Raw genomic sequence first — 20961 nt, 5'->3', positions numbered from 1 at the left:
TTTTCTTTAGACCAATTGATTCCTCTCATTATTTTGTACATAAAAGTATTAAGGTAAGATAATCGAAAAATGAATATTTTACAAGATATTTTACGGTTTATGTAAAATTAAGAAATTATTTCAAGCATCATAACTCAAAAAGTACTTAACGGAATGGTACTTAATTATAGTGTTTTGGAAAGCTCTCGAAATAAGCTACAAGAATGTACAAAAATATATAGGGTATTCCATTTAAAAAAATTGAAGTGACCTTCACGTGACCTTCAAATGACTCTTCAAGGTCAAACCAATGATACCATCTTATGGCCCCCTCGAAACCATACAACTTTTGTCTAAAACATTTTTCTCTATCTTGCTTATTTTTCGAGTTATTTGGCTGCCTAAGTTAAAATGGGTCACCCTGTATAAAGAATCACTGACTCATCAATATAGATAAATACATCTTTTTTAAATTCTTCACACATCTATTATACAGGTTGTGTATGAATAGATCGTAATCGTTGTAATTCTGCTAAAGCACTTTCATCACATGGATGTTGAAACAATCTTTTTTGCTCTATTTCAGGAATTGCTAATCCTTGTAAAGATCTTACGCGACTAAGTGCTACGTATGCTTGTCCTTTAGCAAATATCTTCTTACCTAAATATATTACAGCTTTATCAACTGTTGTACCCTGCAATTTATGAACTGTCACTGCCCAACTTAAAATAATTGGAAGCATTGTTCTTTCCACATTTCCATATCCTTTATTACCTTGATATACGATATTAATTGGTGAAATGTCAACGTAACCGTTAGATTCTTTTAAGCTGTTTCCTATTGTAGGATCATCAAATTGAACAAATATATTCTTAGGTAATTCACCATCTTCTAACTGATCTTTTCGTAAAGCCGGCCATTGAAATTCACGTACAATACCCATACTTCCATTTACTAAACCTTCATTATCTTTTAAATTAGATCGTAACATTACACGAGAACTTATTGCGAGTTTAATTGTGTGTAACAAACCACCTGTATTATTAGGATCAGTAGGAATAGCAGCGTCAGGTGGTTTTTGACCATAAGTTGCAGGTTCTCTTGATTCATCTCGAGCATTTATAATATAAGTTCTTTGTGTCTTTGCCAATTCTCCCATCATTTTGTTATTATAAAAATTAACTAATTTTATAGTAGGAAATATACGAATAGCCTCACCATCAGCAAATTCATTAATTAAGGGAACATATGTCCTATTTAATAGCATTTCATATTGTGCAACATTAATTTGTCCAACTCGCAAATTATTTAACAAATCAACGAATTCTGTATCATTCTGTTGACGCATATTGGTTTTTAGTTCACATAAACCAAAGTATTGCCATAAATGTGGCTCGCCTTGAAAACATACAGGTTGCTTAAAACACCAACTTCCTTTTACAGGTGGTAATTGCATAATATCTCCAAATAGCAATATATTAACACCACCAAATAATTCATTATTATTTTTAAATTCTTGAAAACGAAGATGAATTGATCTTAACATTTCATACGATACCATCGATATTTCATCAATAATTAACCACTTAATATGTCGCCACTTACGTCTTGCATCTTCGAGACGTTGCCCCGTTAACTATCTATATACCGTAGGCTTTCCTTTTTCTATTGCTAAGAAGAACGCATTGTGTAAGGTACGTCCATTAATTAATCTAGCTGCGATACCAGTTAGAGCAGTCACTTCAACGAATGTCGGTTTTAACAAGCGATCTATAGTAGGAGCATAAAATCGCTTAATTTGTTGTTCTATCATTTTTAAAAGAAACGTTTTTCCACATCCTGCTCCTCCTGTAATAAACAATCGTAAAGGTTCAATAATTTGACCTTGAATATCTTGTTTAATATGATTAGTAATTGTATTAAATAAATTGGATTGTTCTATATTCATATTTCTAACATTTTGCTCAAATTCTTCAGCAGATATAACGCGATGTGCTTCATTGGGTTCATCATGTAAATCCAAATCGATATTATTATTATTATATTCATCCATTATCAAGAGACACGGTAGTGTCTTAGCTAAGTCCCAGCGTAAGCAAAGATGCGCTCCGTGTCTTATTACGCGAGTCGGATTGAGAGTATAACTCGATATTTTTATTTTCTCATATAACCGCTCAACGGATCGAGTTCTTAGTAGAATTAATCGATAGCTTGGGTTTAAATTATATAATAAAAGTGTTTTTATTTTTGCGCTACGTGCTCTGTAAACGGAGATATCATGATGCAAAGTCTGAACTGTGAAAATTTCGATTAAGAAACGTCGTCATGGTCATCGTCAACTCCTCTTAACATAACAAAGAAATATACAGAAATACGTTTCCAACGTCTGCCACAAGAATGCGCTAGCAATGATTCACGACGCAGCGTTAGTAGCGCTCTGTGATACTAACGGCGTTTAGTGATATTAAGGGCGCTTTGTAGCTAATTGGTCTATGATGAATTGTCGATCGATATCGAGCTTGAAATAATAGATGATGCAACTATATATATATCTATTACATGTACTTATTGTGTGATGCACTAATTATCACACATATCTTTTGATTTAAAATAAGAGCTATCGCACAAATTGAAATAAGCTGCATATGCGTACATAAAACCGCTGGCTCAATGAACATCAAGCATTGATCAATATGGCGACTTAATACTCGATGCTTATTGATCCAGCGGTTTTATGTTATATATACAGCTTATGGGCCCGAGCACACTCTTGCATAACGCATAATATATATGCATAAGAAAACTGATTGGTCTATAAGCACATAAGGAATGCCTTATCTCTGCGTTCGAATTTCACTGCCAGTAAACTGCCAGTATTAAAAATCTATAGTTTACGTACACTATAAATTTTTTAGTACTGGCAGTTACTGGCAGTGAAATTCGAACAGAGTATGTCAATTTGTGTGCGATAGCTCTAAGAACTCACATTCTTGTATATAACGCATATGCAAGGAATTTGATTGGTCAGGACAATATAATAATTTAAAACATAGTAATATATTTAATTAATAATATATTTATTAATATTTATATATATATATATATATATATATATATATTATAAATCAACATTTATATATTATATAAATTTCACATATTTCATTTTATTTTATTCTTTCTATATTTTATATATGTTATATGTTATATGATATACACTTTCTATATGTTATATGATATACACACGCACATACACGCACACGTATACGCACGCACGCATACGCGCACACGCACATATTTTTATATCATCATAACATAGAATATTAAAATTTTCAAAATTAAAAGTAGCTTATGCTTTGCAAAAGATAATTAAAAATAAAAAGTAGTTTATGCAAAGCATAGAAAGAAAAAACACATTTATAAAAAAAATATTCTATGTTATGATGATGTATATACACACACACATACACACACACACACACACCAACATATTTTTATATCATCATAACATAGAATATTGAAATTCAAAATTTCAAAATTAAAAATAATTTATGCTTTGCGAAAGAAAATTAAAAATGAAAAGTAGTTTATGCAAAAGCATAGAAAGAAAAAATAAATACTTTATGCTATGATGATATTACATACACACACGCACACGCATGTACACATACACAAACATATTTTTATATCATCATAACGTAGAATATTTAAATTTTCAAAATTAAAAGTAGCTTATGCTTTGCAAAAGAAAATTAAAAATAAAAAGTAGTTTATGCAAAGCATAGAAAGAAAAAACGAAAAAACACATTTATAAAAAAAAATATTCTATGTTATAATGATGTATACACACACACACACACACACAAACATATTTTTATATCATCATAACATAGAATATTGAAATTCAAAATTTCAAAATTAAAAATAACTTATGCTTTGCGAAAGAAAATTAAAAATGAAAAAAATGAAAAGTAGTTTATGCAAAAGCATAGAAAGAAAAAATAAATACTCTATGCTATGATGATATACATACACACACGCACACGCATGCACACACATACAAACATCTTTTTATATCATCATAACATAGAATATTTAAATTTTCAAAATTAAAAATAGCTTATGCTTTGCAAAAGGAAATGAAAAATAAAAAGTAGTTTATGCAAAGCATAGAAAGAAAAAACAAAAAGACACATTTATAAAAAATATTCTGTTATGATGATACACACACACACACACACACACACACGCACGCACACACACACACGCACACGCATACACATTTAAATATTAATAAAAATTAAAAATATTATTTCTATAACGGGCTGAGGTTCTTGGATTGGAACTTCGGCCTCGGGTTCGTCCTCTCAACCGTCCCGCTCTAGCCCATCGTGCACGCGGTTGTTCTACAATAAAAGAAATATTTTAATGTTATTTTATTTGAATATAATATTTAAAGAAGAACTGCACGGATTAACTATATCGAAAGTTAATAAATCTAATTCTAATATATGTACATTCAGATTCATGAATTTAACATTACGCAAAGTACTTTTAGCCTTTTAAAATATAAAAATAATTATTTGTGAATTAAAAATTTCTTTTGTAAAATATAATTTATACGACACAAAAATTCATGAAAATAAAAATTTTAATTCTATAGAAGGCTAAAAGTACTTTGGGCAATGTTAAATTCATAAATCTGAAAATGTAATAGATTTATTAACTTTTAACATAGCTGATTCATGTAGTTCCTTTATAATTAACGTGCTAATTATATAATTCCAAATTATTTACCTCTTATTTGCCCCGCTGTCGTTATCGGTGACGACGGCGGCGGTGGCAGCGGTGACGACGCTGACGGCGATAGCAGCGGTGACGACGCTGACGGCGGCGGTGGCGGTGGTAGTGATGCCATCGTTGGTGGCGGCGATTCTTTTTGTATTTCCATTAATTTTTGTATTTTTTTTTAAGTATTATATTTTCTTTTAAAGCCGCTTCAGCCTCAACACGTAAAAAGGACGACAATTCAATTTCTGGCTCCATTTCTTCCATATTGTAGGTTCTGAAAGAATGGAAACATATAAAATATATATTATAAAATATGTTTAGAAATGATAGTAGAAATGATAGATAATAAATGATTAATCTTTTATTGTAATGCATATATGTATTGTGTGTGCAACACAAATATGAATTACAATAAAAAATAAGTAATTACAATAAGTGAATTACAATAAAAATAGTAAAATAAATTTTTATTCCCTTGTTATCTATCATTTCTTACGCATATGTATTAATAATATAATGTGTTACACTTACTTTTTACGATTTTCTTCATTTTCCTTTTCGTTAGATCTGAAAATAGAAATGTATAAAATATATTGAACAATATAAAATATTTTTATAGAAATAATAGATAACACACACATTGGTTAATTTCATTTTTATTTTATTCTTTTATTGCAATGCGAATGTATCGCATGCACAACACATACAGGGTGAGCCATTTTAATTAACGCACGCAATTATTTCGGAAACAAAGCATTTTAAAGAAAAATATTTCAGACAAAAGTTGTTTGGTTTCGAGGGGGCCATAAGATGGTATCATTGGTTTGACCTTGAAGAGTTATTTGAAGGTCACATGAAGGTCACCTTCAATTTCTTAAATGGAACCTACTATTTGTCATTGCATATTCTTGTAGCTTATCTCGAGAGCTTTCCAAAACACTATAATTAAGTACCTTTTCGTTAAGTAAGAAAAAATATGGAATTGTTAATTGCAAATTATATATTTTTTCTTCAAAACAACTATATGTTTTCTTTACACCAGTTGATTCCTCTCATTATTTTGTACGTAAAAGTATTAAGGTAAGATAATCGAAAAATGAATATTTTACAAGATATTTTACGATTTATGTAAAATTAAGAAATTATTTCAAGCCTCATAACTCAAAAAGTACTTAACGAAAAGGTACTTAATTATAGTGTTTTGGAAAGCTCTCGAGATAAGCTACAAGAATATGCAATGACAAATAGTAGGTTCCATTTAAGAAATTGAAGGTGACCTTCATGTGACCTTCAAATAACTCTTCAAGGTCAAACCAATGATACCATCTTATGGCACCCTCGAAACCATAAAACTTTTGTCTGAAACATTTTTCTCTAAAATGCTTTGTTTCCGAAATAATTGCGTGCGTTAATTAAAATGGCTCACCCTGTATACAGGGTGTCCCATTTTAATGTCCCACCCCAAATAACTTTCTTATTTTTAATTTTAGAAAAAGATGTTTCAGACAAAAGTTGTATGGTTTCAAGGGGGACATAAGGTGATGTCATTAATTTGACCTTGAATAGTTGCTTCAAGGTCACCTTCAATTTTTTAAATGAAACCCCTTACTTTCTATTGCATATTCTTGTAGCTTATTTCGAGAGCTTTCCAAAACACTATAATTAAGTACCTTTTCGTTAAGTACTTTTTGAGTTATGAGGCTTGAAATAATTTCTTAATTATACGTAAACCGTAAAATATCTTGTAAAATATTCATTTTTCGATTATCTTACCTTAATACTTTTATGTACAAAATAATGAGAGGAATCAATTGGTGTAAAGAAAACACATAGTTGTTTTGAAGAAGAAATATGTAATTTGCAATTAACAATTCCATATTTTTTCTTAAAAACAACTATGTGTTTTCTTTACACCAATTGATTCCTCTCATTATTTTGTACATAGAAGTATTAAGGTAAGATAGTCGAAAAATGAATATTTTACAAGATATTTTACGGTTTATGTAAAATTAAGAAATTATTTCAAGCCTCATAACTCAAAAAGTACTTAACGAAAAGGTACTTAATTATAGTGTTTTGGAAAGCTCTCGAAATAATCTACAAGAATATGCAATAGAAAGTAAGGGGTTTCATTAAAAAAATTGAAGGTGACCTTTACGTGACCTTAAAGCAACTATTCAAGGTCAAACTAATGACACCACCTTATGTCCCCCTTGAAACCATACAACTTTTGTCTGAATCATCTTTTTCTAAAATTAAAAATAAGAAAGTTATTTGGGGTGGGACATTAAAATGGGACACCCTGTATATTATGTATTACAATAAAAGATTAAAATAAAAATTAATTCTTTGTCATCTATTTTTATTATATATTTCTATATTTTTATTATACAGGGTGACCCATTTTAACTTAGGCAGCCAAATAACTCGAAAAATAAGCAAGATAGAGAAAAATGTTTTAGACAAAAGTTGTATGGTTTCGAGGGGGCCATAAGATGGTATCATTGGTTTGACCTTGAAGAGTCATTTGAAGGTCACGTGAAGGTCACTTCAATTTTTTTAAATGGAATACCCTATATATTTTTGTACATTCTTGTAGCTCATCTCGAGAGCTTTCCAAAACACTATAATTAAGTACATTTTCGTTAAGTACTTTTTGAGTTATGAGGCTTGAAATAATTTCTTAATTTTACATAAACCGTAAAATATCTTGTAAAATATTCATTTTTCGATTACCTTACCTTAATAGTTTTATGTACAAAATAATGAGAGGAATCAATTGGTGTAAAGAAAACACATAGTTGTTTCGAAGAAAAAATATGTAATTTGCAATTAACAATTCCATATTTTTTCTTAAAAACAACTATGTGTTTTCTTTACACCAATTGATTCCTCTCATTATTTTGTACATAAAAGTATTAAGGTAAGATAATCGAAAAATGAATATTTTACAAGATATTTTACGGTTTATGTAAAATTAAGAAATTATTTCAAGCATCATAACTCAAAAAGTACTTAACGGAAAGGTACTTAATTATAGTGTTTTGGAAAGCTCTCGAAATAAGCTACAAGAATGTACAAAAATATATAGGGTATTCCATTTAAAAAAATTGAAGTGACCTTCACGTGACCTTCAAATGACTCTTCAAGGTCAAACCAATGATACCATCTTATGGCCCCCTCGAAACCATACAACTTTTGTCTAAAACATTTTTCTCTATCTTGCTTATTTTTCGAGTTATTTGGCTGCCTAAGTTAAAATGGGTCACCCTGTATATGAATTATAATAAGACATTTAAATAAAAGTTAAACAGTATCATGCGTGAAACATATATAATAGAAGATTATAATAAAAGATTGAAATAAAATATATAAAATAATAAATTATATTATAAAATATCTTTATAGATATTATTAATAATCATTGCTTACCTTTTGTGAGTTTCATTATGATTAATTGTTGGTGGTTCTTTTTCGTTTCCGCGCGCGCGCGGAACTGTAAATGTATAATATAAGTTATAAAATATTTGTATAAAAATGATAGAAAACGTATTGGTTTATCTTTATTTTATTTTTTTATTGTAATACATATGTATTGCGTGCACAACATATACATATTACAATAACGAATTAAAATAAAGATAAACTATTTGTTATCTATCATTTCTATAAAGATCTTTTATAATATTTTATTATTTTATATATTTTTAATCTTTTATTGTGCATATTTGTTGCGTGCACAATATTTAGTTAACTTTTATTGTAATGCATTTATATTGCTATATGTTGCGTGCACAACACAAATGTATTATCCCAGTAAGCAAATTGTTAACAAATTGCGCGCAAATTGGCAGCAAATTTGATCAAAATTCCACACCAAATCCATAGCCATCTGTGTCCGCATTAAGCTTGTGTTTTGCTGGCAAATCTTGCTGACATAACTTGACAGCAAATTGGTGACAAAACTCGAGCAAAGCTTGGTGACACGACTTTACGCCAAATTGTCGGCAAAAACTGAGCAAGACCTGCGCACACAATTTGATAGCAAATTGTCAGCAAAAACCGAACAAACTTTGACATTCCGAAGCTATTTAAATTTGACGTATATATCGATATTGATTTTTTCAATTTATATTTTATTTTTTAAATAAATGAGACAAAATATACATAAAATTTGGTTTTATATTTTAATACAATATCTTTATATAATACAATAACGTTTAATATTATTACACAAAAAGTAAATATAATATTATTAAAATAATTTACATTAAACTAATAAAAATTTCGCAATTACAATTTAAATATACACAAATATATATAAGAAATAATAAAACGAAATATAAAATACAAAATATAAAATAAATATATAATAAAATAAATTATATAATAAATTTTGCATAAAAAAATGTAATACAAGTTTTGTTACACATTTCGCGCATCGCAGTATTTATAAATATAGTAAAACACAAATTATGCTTACATAATTATAGCAATACACAATAAAGTAGAAATATTTTAACATACAGGTACAATATAATATAATTTAACATACAAAATCTTTAAATTAAATGCATGTATATTTCGTGGTTGTGTTAGATCAATATTTTAGTACGACAAAAAACCCATTTTTTTTTTACACGGATGAGAGGAGAAAATGCATTATGCATATCCTTGGCCCAGCCTCAAGGATTATGTAGGACTCTCACCTACTAAAAACTCCTCTCTGGTGGCAACTACCTTATGGCCTGTGTTACGTCCCCAGTTCCTCAGGACTGGTCTGGAAGTCTTACTTTCCCAGTTGGACGCAATTAATCTCTCAATTTGTTTTAGGGCAACCTGCTAGGCCGGCTATACCCTGGGACGCCGAGAGATTGAAGGTCTGTTGTGCTCGTAGAGAGAGGATTCAGGAGGGAATGCGAATAAATAAATGGTTTATATAGATTTAAGATTTCTTTATTTATTTCACCTTTTGTTTCTTTTCTTTTATAACTTGAATAACTGTAAATTTATTCCTCCGGAGAGTAACCGTATATTTCTGGGAGAATATATGGATATTCGTTATCGATATTTGCAATAAGTATCGCGGTTTCTATTTGGGGAATCTCTAAGGGTGTCGAAGGGGAATCGAAAGGGTCTAGATCCTCGTAGATTACTGGTGAATAGCTTGGGGGAGGATAGAAATCGTCTTCTTCCGGCGAATAATTATATTGTTCTGGGTTTGACGCTGTCTCAGCGTTTCGCTCTTCGGCTTCCAAGATAAAGTCGTTCAGTTCTTCAGGTAGTTCCTCTGTTGTTTCAAAGGGGGTGTAGTTATTTCCCGTAGGTGGTGTCGTTGAAGCGAAAGTATTTATTTGAGTGTCGAGGGGTTCTTGGATTTCTGTATTTCCTTCAGTTAGAGGGGGAGACAGATCTTTTGACGTTGAAACATTTATTTCTGCGATCTCTGGGATGGATGGAGAAGATTGATTTATCGTAGATGGGGTTGGCTCTATAAGTTCGTTTAGGAATGAGACGCGATTAAGCAGTAATCGTCGGGTGCGTCTATTCTGTCGTATATGGCGAGAAGCTATGCGAATGGAAAGCTCACGTCGAGTACCCGGGGTTGAGCGTCGAGCGCGGACCATCTATTAATTATATAGTTTGGTAACAATTTATTTAATTAAGTGAAGATGGAATAATATTGTATAGGGATTCGATGTTACTTACGTTGACCAACACCTGTTAAATAAAAAGAAAAGGTCTCGCGTGACTATCCGTTCAATAAAAATAATTATTAACCGAAAAGTAAAGAGAGGAATAGTCAGATCTAGTCATTGAAGCTTCATGAGGGTTTAGATCGCGGCTAGAATATAGTCGGAGAAGAATAAATTATAATAGCAATAATGAATTACCGACCCGGGGTAATTATCGACTCACGAAAATTACCGACCGATGGTAATGCAGGTTTCTGTTTAACCGACCGATGGTAACTTTAGTTTACCGACCGTCGGTAATGTAGATTTCGGTTTTACCGACCGATGGTGATGTAGATTTCTGTTTTACCGACCGATGGTAATGTAGATTTCTGTTTCACCGACCGATGGTAATGTAGATTTCGGGTTTACCGACCGATGGTAACTTTAGTTTTACCGACCGATGGTAACTTATACAGGGTGACCCATTTTAACTTAGGCAGCCAAATAACTCGAAAAATAAGCAAGATAGAGAAAAATGTTTTAGACAAAAGTTGTATGGTTTCGAGGGGGCCATAAGATGGTATCATTGGTTTGACCTTGAAGAGTCATTTGAAGGTCACGTGAAGGTCACTTTAATTTTTTTAAATGGAATACCCTATATATTTTTGTACATTCTTGTAGCTTATTTCGAGAGCTTTCCAAAACACTATAATTAAGTACCTTTCCGTTAAGTACTTTTTGAGTTATGATGCTTGAAATAATTTCTTAATTTTACATAAACCGTAAAATATCTTGTAAAATATTCATTTTTCGATTATCTTACCTTAATACTTTTATGTACAAAATAATGAGAGGAATCAATTGGTGTAAAGAAAACACATAGTTGTTTTTAAGAAAAAATATGGAATTGTTAATTGCAAATTACATATTTTTTCTTCGAAACAACTATGTGTTTTCTTTACACCAATTGATTCCTCTCATTATTTTGTACATAAAACTATTAAGGTAAGGTAATCGAAAAATGAATATTTTACAAGATATTTTACGGTTTATGTAAAATTAAGAAATTATTTCAAGCCTCATAACTCAAAAAGTACTTAACGAAAATGTACTTAATTATAGTGTTTTGGAAAGCTCTCGAGATGAGCTACAAGAATGTACAAAAATATATAGGATGTTCCATTTAAAAAAATTGAAGTGACCTTCACGTGACCTTCAAATGACTCTTCAAGGTCAAACCAATGATACCATCTTATGGCCCCCTCGAAACCATACAACTTTTGTCTAAAACATTTTTCTCTATCTTGCTTATTTTTCGAGTTATTTGGCTGCCTAAGTTAAAATGGGTCACCCTGTATAATTTTGTTAAATTATTAGGTTAGTTTTGTTTTTAAAATTGCGATTTGAATATCTAAAGTCGGTTTACTGAAAATCGAAGAGGCTTGAGGAGGAATAACGAGATTAGATACTTTAACAATGTATCCACCTGTCAAACGTCTGGCTTAGTATTAACCTTATAATGTCAGGTTATAATAAATGAAATGTACTAAAATAATAATTGAAATTATCAAAAGCTAAGCCAGTGCATCATCACTAATTTCTGGGATGTATCTCGTGTCTTGAAATCAAGGCAAGATTCAATCTGACGGTTGCGTCAACCAGCTCCAAAATTAAAAGACAATCTCATGAAAATTGCCAATTAACCGGGCCGAAATTGTATCTTTGCCTAATCAAACGTCAATTGACAGGACACTCTAGTTCCGTTTTCCAGGAATGGTCAACAGCTCCAAGAAAAAAAGGAAATTTCTCTGAGGATAATTGCCCTTTTCACTGCGCCGCGCCTTGGGCAATGTTCTGCCGAAGCAGCCTCGCCTTATTCACTGTCAATCGCGTCGTCTTATCAAAGAGATAAGTCCCAGTAAAAGTCTTCCAATTTGAAGTAATATTTAAATAAATTGAGTGTATGGATGAGGGAATATGGATAGTTGAAGGTATAGATTCCCGAATTAAACTATCATGCAGTTTAATTTGATTAATATTAGTAGTAAGTTGAAATGAAATTGAATTAAGAATTTAGATGAATAACATTCATCTAAGTATTTACCAAGAGCTGCTGTATTTTAATATGTGGATGCTGCTTCCTTCCACTGGACGCCGTCTACCTCGATGATGGCTCAGGAAGAGGGTTGCAGTCAAGCAATGAAGTCTCTCGGTGTGTAAGGATGATTCCTCTCTGCTGGAGACCGACTGCCTCGGCGAGGTCCCTGAAGAGAGGTCTGGAGCCGTTGGAGAATAAGTGGCAGGAGACCCAGATTATAAGCTCGAAGACACTTTATTTTAAAGTATACTTGAATATAATAGAATATAATATTTGACGGCTCTGATGTATGGAGATGTCTTCTTGAGAGCGCCGAGTCAAATGCGAGGAGGACTGCTCTGCACGGGTTTATATAGTCGTTGATCCCAGTTTTGCACACGGGCCCAATGGTGGAGGATGCGCTTCGATGTGGAGGGAGTTGAGCTGTGATTGGTTCCCTCCTTTGTTTCTGGATGCGCGCGCCTCGAAAGATGCGCGCGCCTCGAGAGACGTGCCGCGTTGTCAATAGGCGATTGGTTTCCTCTGACGTGCTGGCGAATTATGATTGGCTCTCTCTGACGTGCCGGATGCGCGCGCCTCGGAAGATGCGCGCGCCTCAGGCATGGGTGGCGCGATCGCTCATTGGTTCCCTTCTCCGGGCTGTGATGCGCGCGCCGCTGGGCGTTGCCGCAGGGAGTGGGCGCAGTTTGCGTTCTAGATGGCGCGACTCTTCTGATTTAGAGTGGAGGTGACGGAGCGGTCAGTACATAATCGGCTATACTGATTACATTGTCTTTTGACATATAATTTTTATAATAATTATTTGACTATCAGAATTTCTTTGCAGTTCACATGCATATGTTTTCTAATGTAGAATTTTAAGCTCTAACTGTAGAAATGTCAACGGAGTTTCTAGCATGCTCCGTTCAAAAGTTCATTCTTTTCTTTTATGTATTATTATATAAAAATGCTTTTAAATATGATTAATAAATTCTGATATCATAATTATTATAATTACAATTCTTTTAACATCTGAAAATATATATATATTTATGATTACGCAGTGGGATATAGATATACCCACTCCATATGTATATATATATATATAGATATATCTATATGAATATAATTATTGTTAACAAATTCTTGTTTTAGCGTGCAACAATTTATTTTATGTCGCGGTGGGATATAATTAAAAGAGTAATATTAATTAATTTCATTTCATGGCGCAATAGAGTATTGCGGCTATTTTATATATGAATATAATTAATTCATGGTGGAATAAAATAATGTAAATTAATTGTTTTTAATAAATTATTGCAGCTATTTCACGCGGTGGAATATAAATAATATAATTTTAATTTACGACGGAATAAAGACTATTGATTAACTATTTCAACATGTTACGCAACAATTTTTATTCTTTGATTTTACTTTTTAATATTTATAACCGTTAAGTTTTTGAATTAATAAATTAATAAAAATTATTGTATATGCTTAATATTAATATTTAACAATAAATTCGTTTGTTTCTTAATAATAATTAATTATTTCATCATGTTGCGCAATAATATTCGAACGGAATATTCTTTGGATTTAACTTTTAATAATTATAACCATTAGGTTTTTTGAATTAATAAATTAATAAAAATTATTGCATATGCTTAATATTAACATTTAACAATAATTTCGTTTGTCTCTTAATAATAATTAATTATTTCATCATGTTGCGCAATAATATTCGAACGGAATATTCCGTAGTCTTAGAGCTTAGAATGCGACGAGCTCGGCGTTTCTGAGAATTGCGATCGATCGGCGCTTCCGAGAAATGCATTACATTTAACCTTGAGCACCTTTTAGCGACTTATAATATTGCGTACGTAAAATCATATTTAAAACTTTACTTATAAAATTAGTAATATTGAAGTTCTTATAATTATGCATATATGTATCGACTCAGCTTTTTGTGCTCTTTAAGTAAAAATTATAACGAGATTTATATCTATATTATTTTTTGAGTTAATAAGGAATCAAAGATTTTTGATATAGTCTATGCCTTAAAATGAGATATATGTATAGTCGGTGCTGAGACGTGTACAAATATATATATATATATGTATATATAACTTAATAAAAATCCTTTGAATTTTAGTTTTTAACTTTTTTAGTATCAGAATAATATACCAATAAAAGAGGTATACTCTTATATGTCGGTAAGGTTAGCAACATTATTATTCTCAGTCGGTAAAGTAGGAAGTAGCTTTATCCTCAGTCGGTAAAGTAGGAAATGATATTATCTTCAGTCGGTAACGTCGGTAACTGTGTTATCATGTGTCGGTAACTTTTGTGTCGGTAACTTTTACTCCGTCGGTAAAGTAGGAAATTACTTTATCTTTCGTCGGTAACTTTTACTCCGTCAGTAAGGTAGGAAATTACTTTATCGTCCGTCGGTAACTTTTGTATGGGTGACTTTACCTACTGTCGGTAACGTAGGAAATTACTTTACCATCTGTTGGTAACTTTTGTGCGGGTGACTTTACCTACTGTCGGTAAAGTAGGAAATTATTGTCGGCAATTTTTATACGGACGATATTATACATGGGTAAATACTTAAAATTATTTCTATCATTCTTAAGTGAGGTTATTTTATGTATAGCTAGCTTCTTAACAAAGAAAGATTATTTTCGGAGACATTGACAATAGTATATCGCGCGGCGGAACGATATTGATGTATTATAAGTATTGGTGATAATACATTGCGCGTTGAGATTTTATAATAAGAAATATTGGTGATAATAGATGGCGCGGTGGAATTTTAATTAACAATATTAATTATATTAACAATAATATGCTATGCGGTGGGATTAAGATTTATATGTTCGTCGGTGGAATTACAGTTTAAAGATTATAGAGGCAATTTTTGCGTGTTTAAATAAGAAATAAAAATTTTGTTGCGGGACGTAACACCTGTCTACCGGGGATCTGGGAAGTCTTGCTGTCACAGAACTTCTCGGGACCCGGTAGCCTATGCGCGTAGTGCCCATTCAATAACCCCCTCCCCCCTTTTCCCCAATTCATTCTATCTCTAACCATCCGATTTTTTCTTTCTTCTTTCCGTTGCGGCCCTTGCATCCTTCGCATGCAGATTTCCTGGAAATTAAAACGTTTTTATACATTAATTGCAGCATTTTAATTGGAAGGTGTAATTATATTTAAAGGAAGTGTTCCGTTAGCATGCATCTCGAAAGGATATCAGCACTCATATCGACCGGTGCTTAGAAATTTTCATTGTCATTAACAAATCAGGGAGGTTGTGTTCAATCGGGACATAAACAGAACAAAATAGAATAAATGCACATACACAAAACCATGCATTTCAGTATCTATTAACTAACCTGTAAAAATGTTCACGTATATCCTCGTTAATCTCCGTTCGTATTTTCTCTGGTTTCCTCTGGCCGCTCATCGCTCCATAAGTCACGGTCGATTCTTCTTCCTTCGCGATTCATTGTCCGGGTGTGTGAATTACGCATCCTGTGTCTCAACCTCTCTTTTGCCGTCCGGAGAGCTTCCCGAAACTGTACTTGGAATTCCGACCGAGTGGGTTTTTGAAAATGCTGGTTGGAACATACAGCTTCTAAAAAAAAAAAAACCGCAAGCAAAACATTATTAGTACCAAGACACGCAATAATAATTACAACAGTTATGTGTAAGAAAATGAAAAAGATTTTACCATAAATACCCATAGTAAGGCGAGCGTTATATAAAGGTCGTTGTCCTTCTTCCCGACCCAACCAAGTAAACGACGGTGTTAAGGCATCTTCAATAGCTTCCTTGAAGCAAAGATTTATTGCTTCCTTTAAATTGAAGCCACCGATATATATTAAATAATTGACCTAAAACAAAATAAGTCGAAATTATAAATAAAATATCATATAAATATTATGAAGAGCGTTTTTCGTTTCACTTACAGCGTCAGAATAATCTTTCTCGTCGATCCTTCAAATCTATCCATCTCTGTTAATGTTGATATTGGAAAAATATCTGGCTTCTGTGATGGGTAACGGCGATTCTGCACGCATTTCAAAATTCTTTCCAGTAAAGTATTCATTCTTCTACAAATAAAAGATAAATCAATTATCAGTATTGTCGGAAATGTTATAACAGAGATGTCACATGTATTAATAAGTACGATACACATCTGACACTTACTTCAGTTCTGCCTCCACACGTTCACAATTGTGCGTCCTTCTGCAAAGACATGTACTGAGGTAAGTATTACTGTATTTTTATTATTACGTAAAATCTCTCTCTCTCTCTCTCTCTCTCTCTCTCTCTCTGTCAACAATTCTTAAATGTATTTATGCTCTTATTAAAAATGTATAATTATTTATTTTATGCAAACTTATATAAATTTACCCATTGTCTATTGTGTCTGCGTGTATATGTTGACCACGAGCTGATCTTCGATGATTTTGTAGGATGTCATCCTGGCGAGACAATGTTCTCGTATTGTCCTGAAACTCAGATAATATATCATTACTATATATTGTTTTTCCAGTTTTTATATGTGATATATAATATTGTGTGTAGGATTTATATTGGACGTCTGCGAAATTTTTGGGACAGAAATGTTATGGCGTGGACATGTTTTAATTGCGATTGGTGTAAAATTTGTGTGTGTTAGATTGTTTGTGTCGTATGATTGAACGTTTGTGTGTGAATGTAGTTGAATGTCTGTGTTTGTTTGACTATACATGTCGTGTTCAATATCTGTGTGCGATTGAATAGCTGTATATGCTGGACTATTTATTTCACTGTATACTTTAAAATTTTTTTGTGGTTGAAGATTTGTGTATGTTTTATCATTCATGTTCATATCGTATGCTTCCATGTGTGTGTACGATTCAGTATCTGTATGTGTTTGATTCCTAATTTCGCTGTATAATTGATTATTGTTTGGTGGTTGAATGACTGTGTGTAGTTCAACGTTTGTGAATTGGTCATTTGTATGTTTTGGAATGTGTGTGTGTGTATAAGATGTTTGATTTTGTTTGAGTGTATGTGATTGAGAAGAAAAATAATTTGTTTCATTATCCATATTCTGCGCAGCCCTCCTCAAATCGTTGATGTCCTTATCGATGTCTTCGGCAGTTGCTGATGCGGTCCTCCTTCGTTTCGGACTTTCGTCGGAAGAAGTCGTCTGGTAGCGCAATGGTTTCGAAATGATGCGCTTCGGTCGCTTTTCCATCTCCAAGTTTCTATAAATTAAACTTATTAGTAAGTCATAAATTTTTTATAATACATAACGGATGTATCTTGTACTAACTCTAGTCAAATATATGAAAAAGAAGTTTCTCAATGAATTCATTAAAATGTAATTTTCGTAATAAAGTTAAATATTTGTTAATTATTTCCTATGAGGTTTAAAAGACAAGTAATATTATACAGTATTCATTATTCTTATTTCCTTTTCTCAAAAGGTAGCTTATAAATGCATTTTCTTTTATTTCACTATACATTGCAATATTGGCAAAAAAAGTATAAATATATTAAAATAGAAATTTTATGCAATAATTCTTACCGTTCCACAAAAATATTTTATGCATTAACTCCATCGTTCACTTTTTTTTTGCAAATGTTTCTGTATTTTTATTACTTCAACCTGTAATCAACTTGCAATCTATCAGAAAAGTACTTCTCAATATCAAGAGCAATTTTACAAAGTATGTGTAAGAGATTACAAGATTTAAAGAAAAGAAAAAATATAATCGAATATCAAAGTGAATTATTAAGCAGATTATGTAAAATATACAATATAGGTAAATATAATATAACGAGATATAGATAAATTTGTATTATCTATGTGAATACAACATAAAGGAAAAGTAATAGAAAAAAAGCATGTAAGAACGACGTAATTAAAAAGCAAATGAGAGAAAAATATAAAAGGAAGATGTAAGAAAAAGAGAACACACGTTCTGTGATACTGTAAAAATAAGAATTAAGTTTATAGCATAGACCAATTACATCTTCTCGCTATGTATAATAACAGCGACAATATATTGCGATGTTTCTGAATTATTTTCTCTATCACTGTCGCTATCGTCCATCGATGTGCTGTTGAAAAAAGGCATTCTGTAACATTTTGCATGGACTTCATCTGGATGAACATAAAAAATTTCGCTGTTTAGCGTAGCACATTTATATATTTGAAAAATAGAAGATACCAAGCCAATATCATAAAAATCATGAATATCTAAAAATTTTTTCACACCCAAACGAAAGGAGTTATTATCCACAACAATGTTGAAGACGATGCAGATCGAGCCATCACGTAAGACACAACAATTGTCACGCACATCTATACCTAATAATATATTTTTAAATTGAATTTTACGGTATTGAAGACAATTGCTATCATTATTATACGGCATAGATACACGAATCGACGAATCAACATCGTGATTATTGCTTATTCCATGAACTTCTATCTCTGCTATTCTATTGAAAAACTGTTGGAGAGGTAGACCTGGTTTCCTAAAATATTTTCTGAAAATTGACATGTTATTTTCATAAGGAAATGCGGAAAACGAATCTAAACAACCAAAACGTTTTACATCGTTGGTAAGATGAAGAAGACCATGAACATTGTAAGTATTGAATGTTGGACGATATAGATTTTCAGTTCTATAAACAAATTTTTGTAGCGCAAGTTCTGCAAAGTTTATGTGTTGTCTTGACGATGAATTGGAGATCAAAACTCTTATTGCTGCGTGTAAGAATAAAAAATGTTTGTATAATCGATCATCTAGTACACCGAACATTACAACTGGGCCTGTATAAAGTAAAAATTGGCGAAATTCCGTTGCTTTATACTTGGAACATATATCAAGAGATCTGGGACGTCTTGCAAAATCCGAAGGACAATATTCTCTAAGATTATTTAGTCTTGCACAAATAATATGGATGGATCTTCCTAACAATTTTGAGAGACGTGAATATTTATCATATATCCATGCAGACAAGAGTTTCTTCATAACGCCCAAGCATACAAGGTGCATGTACTCAAAAGGCACTTGCGAAACCATACCTATAGGAAGCATTGATAGAGGACTTCTACCTTCTTTATGATGATCCTCATCCAAACATCTGATATATTCTTCATCTGTACGAAGAGAATGATTAATGCCATTGTAAACATAACGATTTTCATGACGTATCCCAGAAACTTTACACTTGGAACAAGGCTGATAAGCCACATGGCTGCGATGATTCAGTATAAAAGCTCGAGCTGGTGCATCAGCTATGAAACATCTTAATCGTATTGGAATTTTATTACCATGAAAATTAATACCTCCATTATATATAATTTTTCTAATATCCGCAACAAATTTTTCCAGGAAAATATTGGAATCGCATGGCTTTTGCACACCTTTATAAATTCCAACTACTATTGGCTTTGCGTGCTGTATATTTGCATTCTACATTGGATGGGCCAGATCTGAATGCTACCAGACTTATCCAAACTACATCCGTCTACATTAAAATCTAATTCCAATTCATTAACAATAGGTGTGATGGAAATATGTGACAGATTTTGAATAATCTTTGTTTCTACATCAAAATGGATATATTCTCCTGGTTCTACATTAGACACGACAACACGTGTACGTGGTGTGTGAAGAAGTGTTCTAGCGTCTTTTGGCAATGTATTAAAACAAGGATGAGTTCGAAGAACAGATAATATACTGTTACCTTGCGTATGTGTAAGGTTATGATTTACAAAGCAAGACGCTAAACTTTCGCTGAAAGATGATTCCATGGAGCGAATTGAAAGGGATGGTGAAACTACATCACTGACATCAGAGGCAGAAGAAGAAACCTCATCATCTTCTATAAAATCACGCCTAAAATCGCAAGTATCATTGTTTATATTTGAAGAGCTATAAAATTCGGAAATTGACGGACTAGGAACATCTTGAATATCACGATTATTATTGGACTTTGTAACTGCAGATTTGCATTTTAAACGATACTGTAAACGTAAATTTTGTCTAATTTCACACATAATTTTACTTCGTTGCCTTGTGGATAAATTGGACAGCGATTTTCGCGACATAGTAAATTTTAAGTTTGTTTCCATATTTACGTGTTTTTTCGATGACTGCAAACGACGTAGTCACTTTGCTAAGTATCCTTGAATATAACAATCTGTAATCTTTTTAAAATATTCTTCGTTCACTACTGTCTCGCTCGTTACTGCACAACACTGCAACGACTGAACTCAGAATGATCGAGGATAGTGCTGTGTACAAAAACAAAAGATTACGACCAATCACGAACTCGAGCAACATGGCGCAGCCTATGGCAGCGCAGCCTGGCTTATCAGCCTTGTTCCAAGTGTAAAGTTTCTGGGATACGTCATGAAAATCGTT

At 32.1% G+C, this 20961-nt stretch overlaps 1 protein-coding gene and 1 pseudogene across 1 annotated transcript; both read right to left on the bottom strand.

Annotated features, from left to right (window-relative positions):
- Positions 1-467: 467 nt before the first annotated feature.
- Positions 468-4895, bottom strand: LOC145976358 (uncharacterized). The gene is made up of 3 exons (XM_083107421.1): positions 4775-4895; positions 1629-1828; positions 468-1316 (listed from the first exon to the last, which is right to left on the bottom strand). The coding sequence occupies exons 1-3, from the start codon at positions 4893-4895 to the stop codon at positions 468-470; spliced, it is 1170 nt and encodes a 389-aa protein (XP_082963547.1).
- Positions 4896-18549: 13654 nt separating this feature from the next.
- LOC145976357 (uncharacterized) lies at positions 18550-20669 on the bottom strand (annotated as a pseudogene).
- Between the last annotated feature and the right edge of the window lie 292 nt (positions 20670-20961).

The sequence above is a fragment of the Camponotus vicinus genome, unplaced genomic scaffold, assembly GCF_025532165.1.
Source record: "Camponotus vicinus isolate PSW18456_S1 unplaced genomic scaffold, iyCamVici1.0 SCAF_8, whole genome shotgun sequence".
NCBI classification, from domain to species: domain Eukaryota; kingdom Metazoa; phylum Arthropoda; class Insecta; order Hymenoptera; family Formicidae; genus Camponotus; species Camponotus vicinus.
Note: the sequence above shows the minus strand (reverse complement) of the source record. Positions and strands in the feature narration are given on the sequence as shown.

Bases quoted from the DNA above. Each gene is read 5' to 3' on its own strand.
- LOC145976358 (XM_083107421.1), bottom strand. From the start codon at position 4,895: ATGGCATCACTACCACCGCCACCGCCGCCGTCAGCGTCGTCACCGCTG. The intron at 1,829-4,774 runs GTAAATAATTTG...TGTTTATTACAG, and splicing joins GACAGCGGGGCAAATAAGAG to GAGGAGCAGGATGTGGAAAA. The intron at 1,317-1,628 runs GTATATAGATAG...ATGCGTCAACAG, and splicing joins TAGAAAAAGGAAAGCCTACG to AATGATACAGAATTCGTTGA.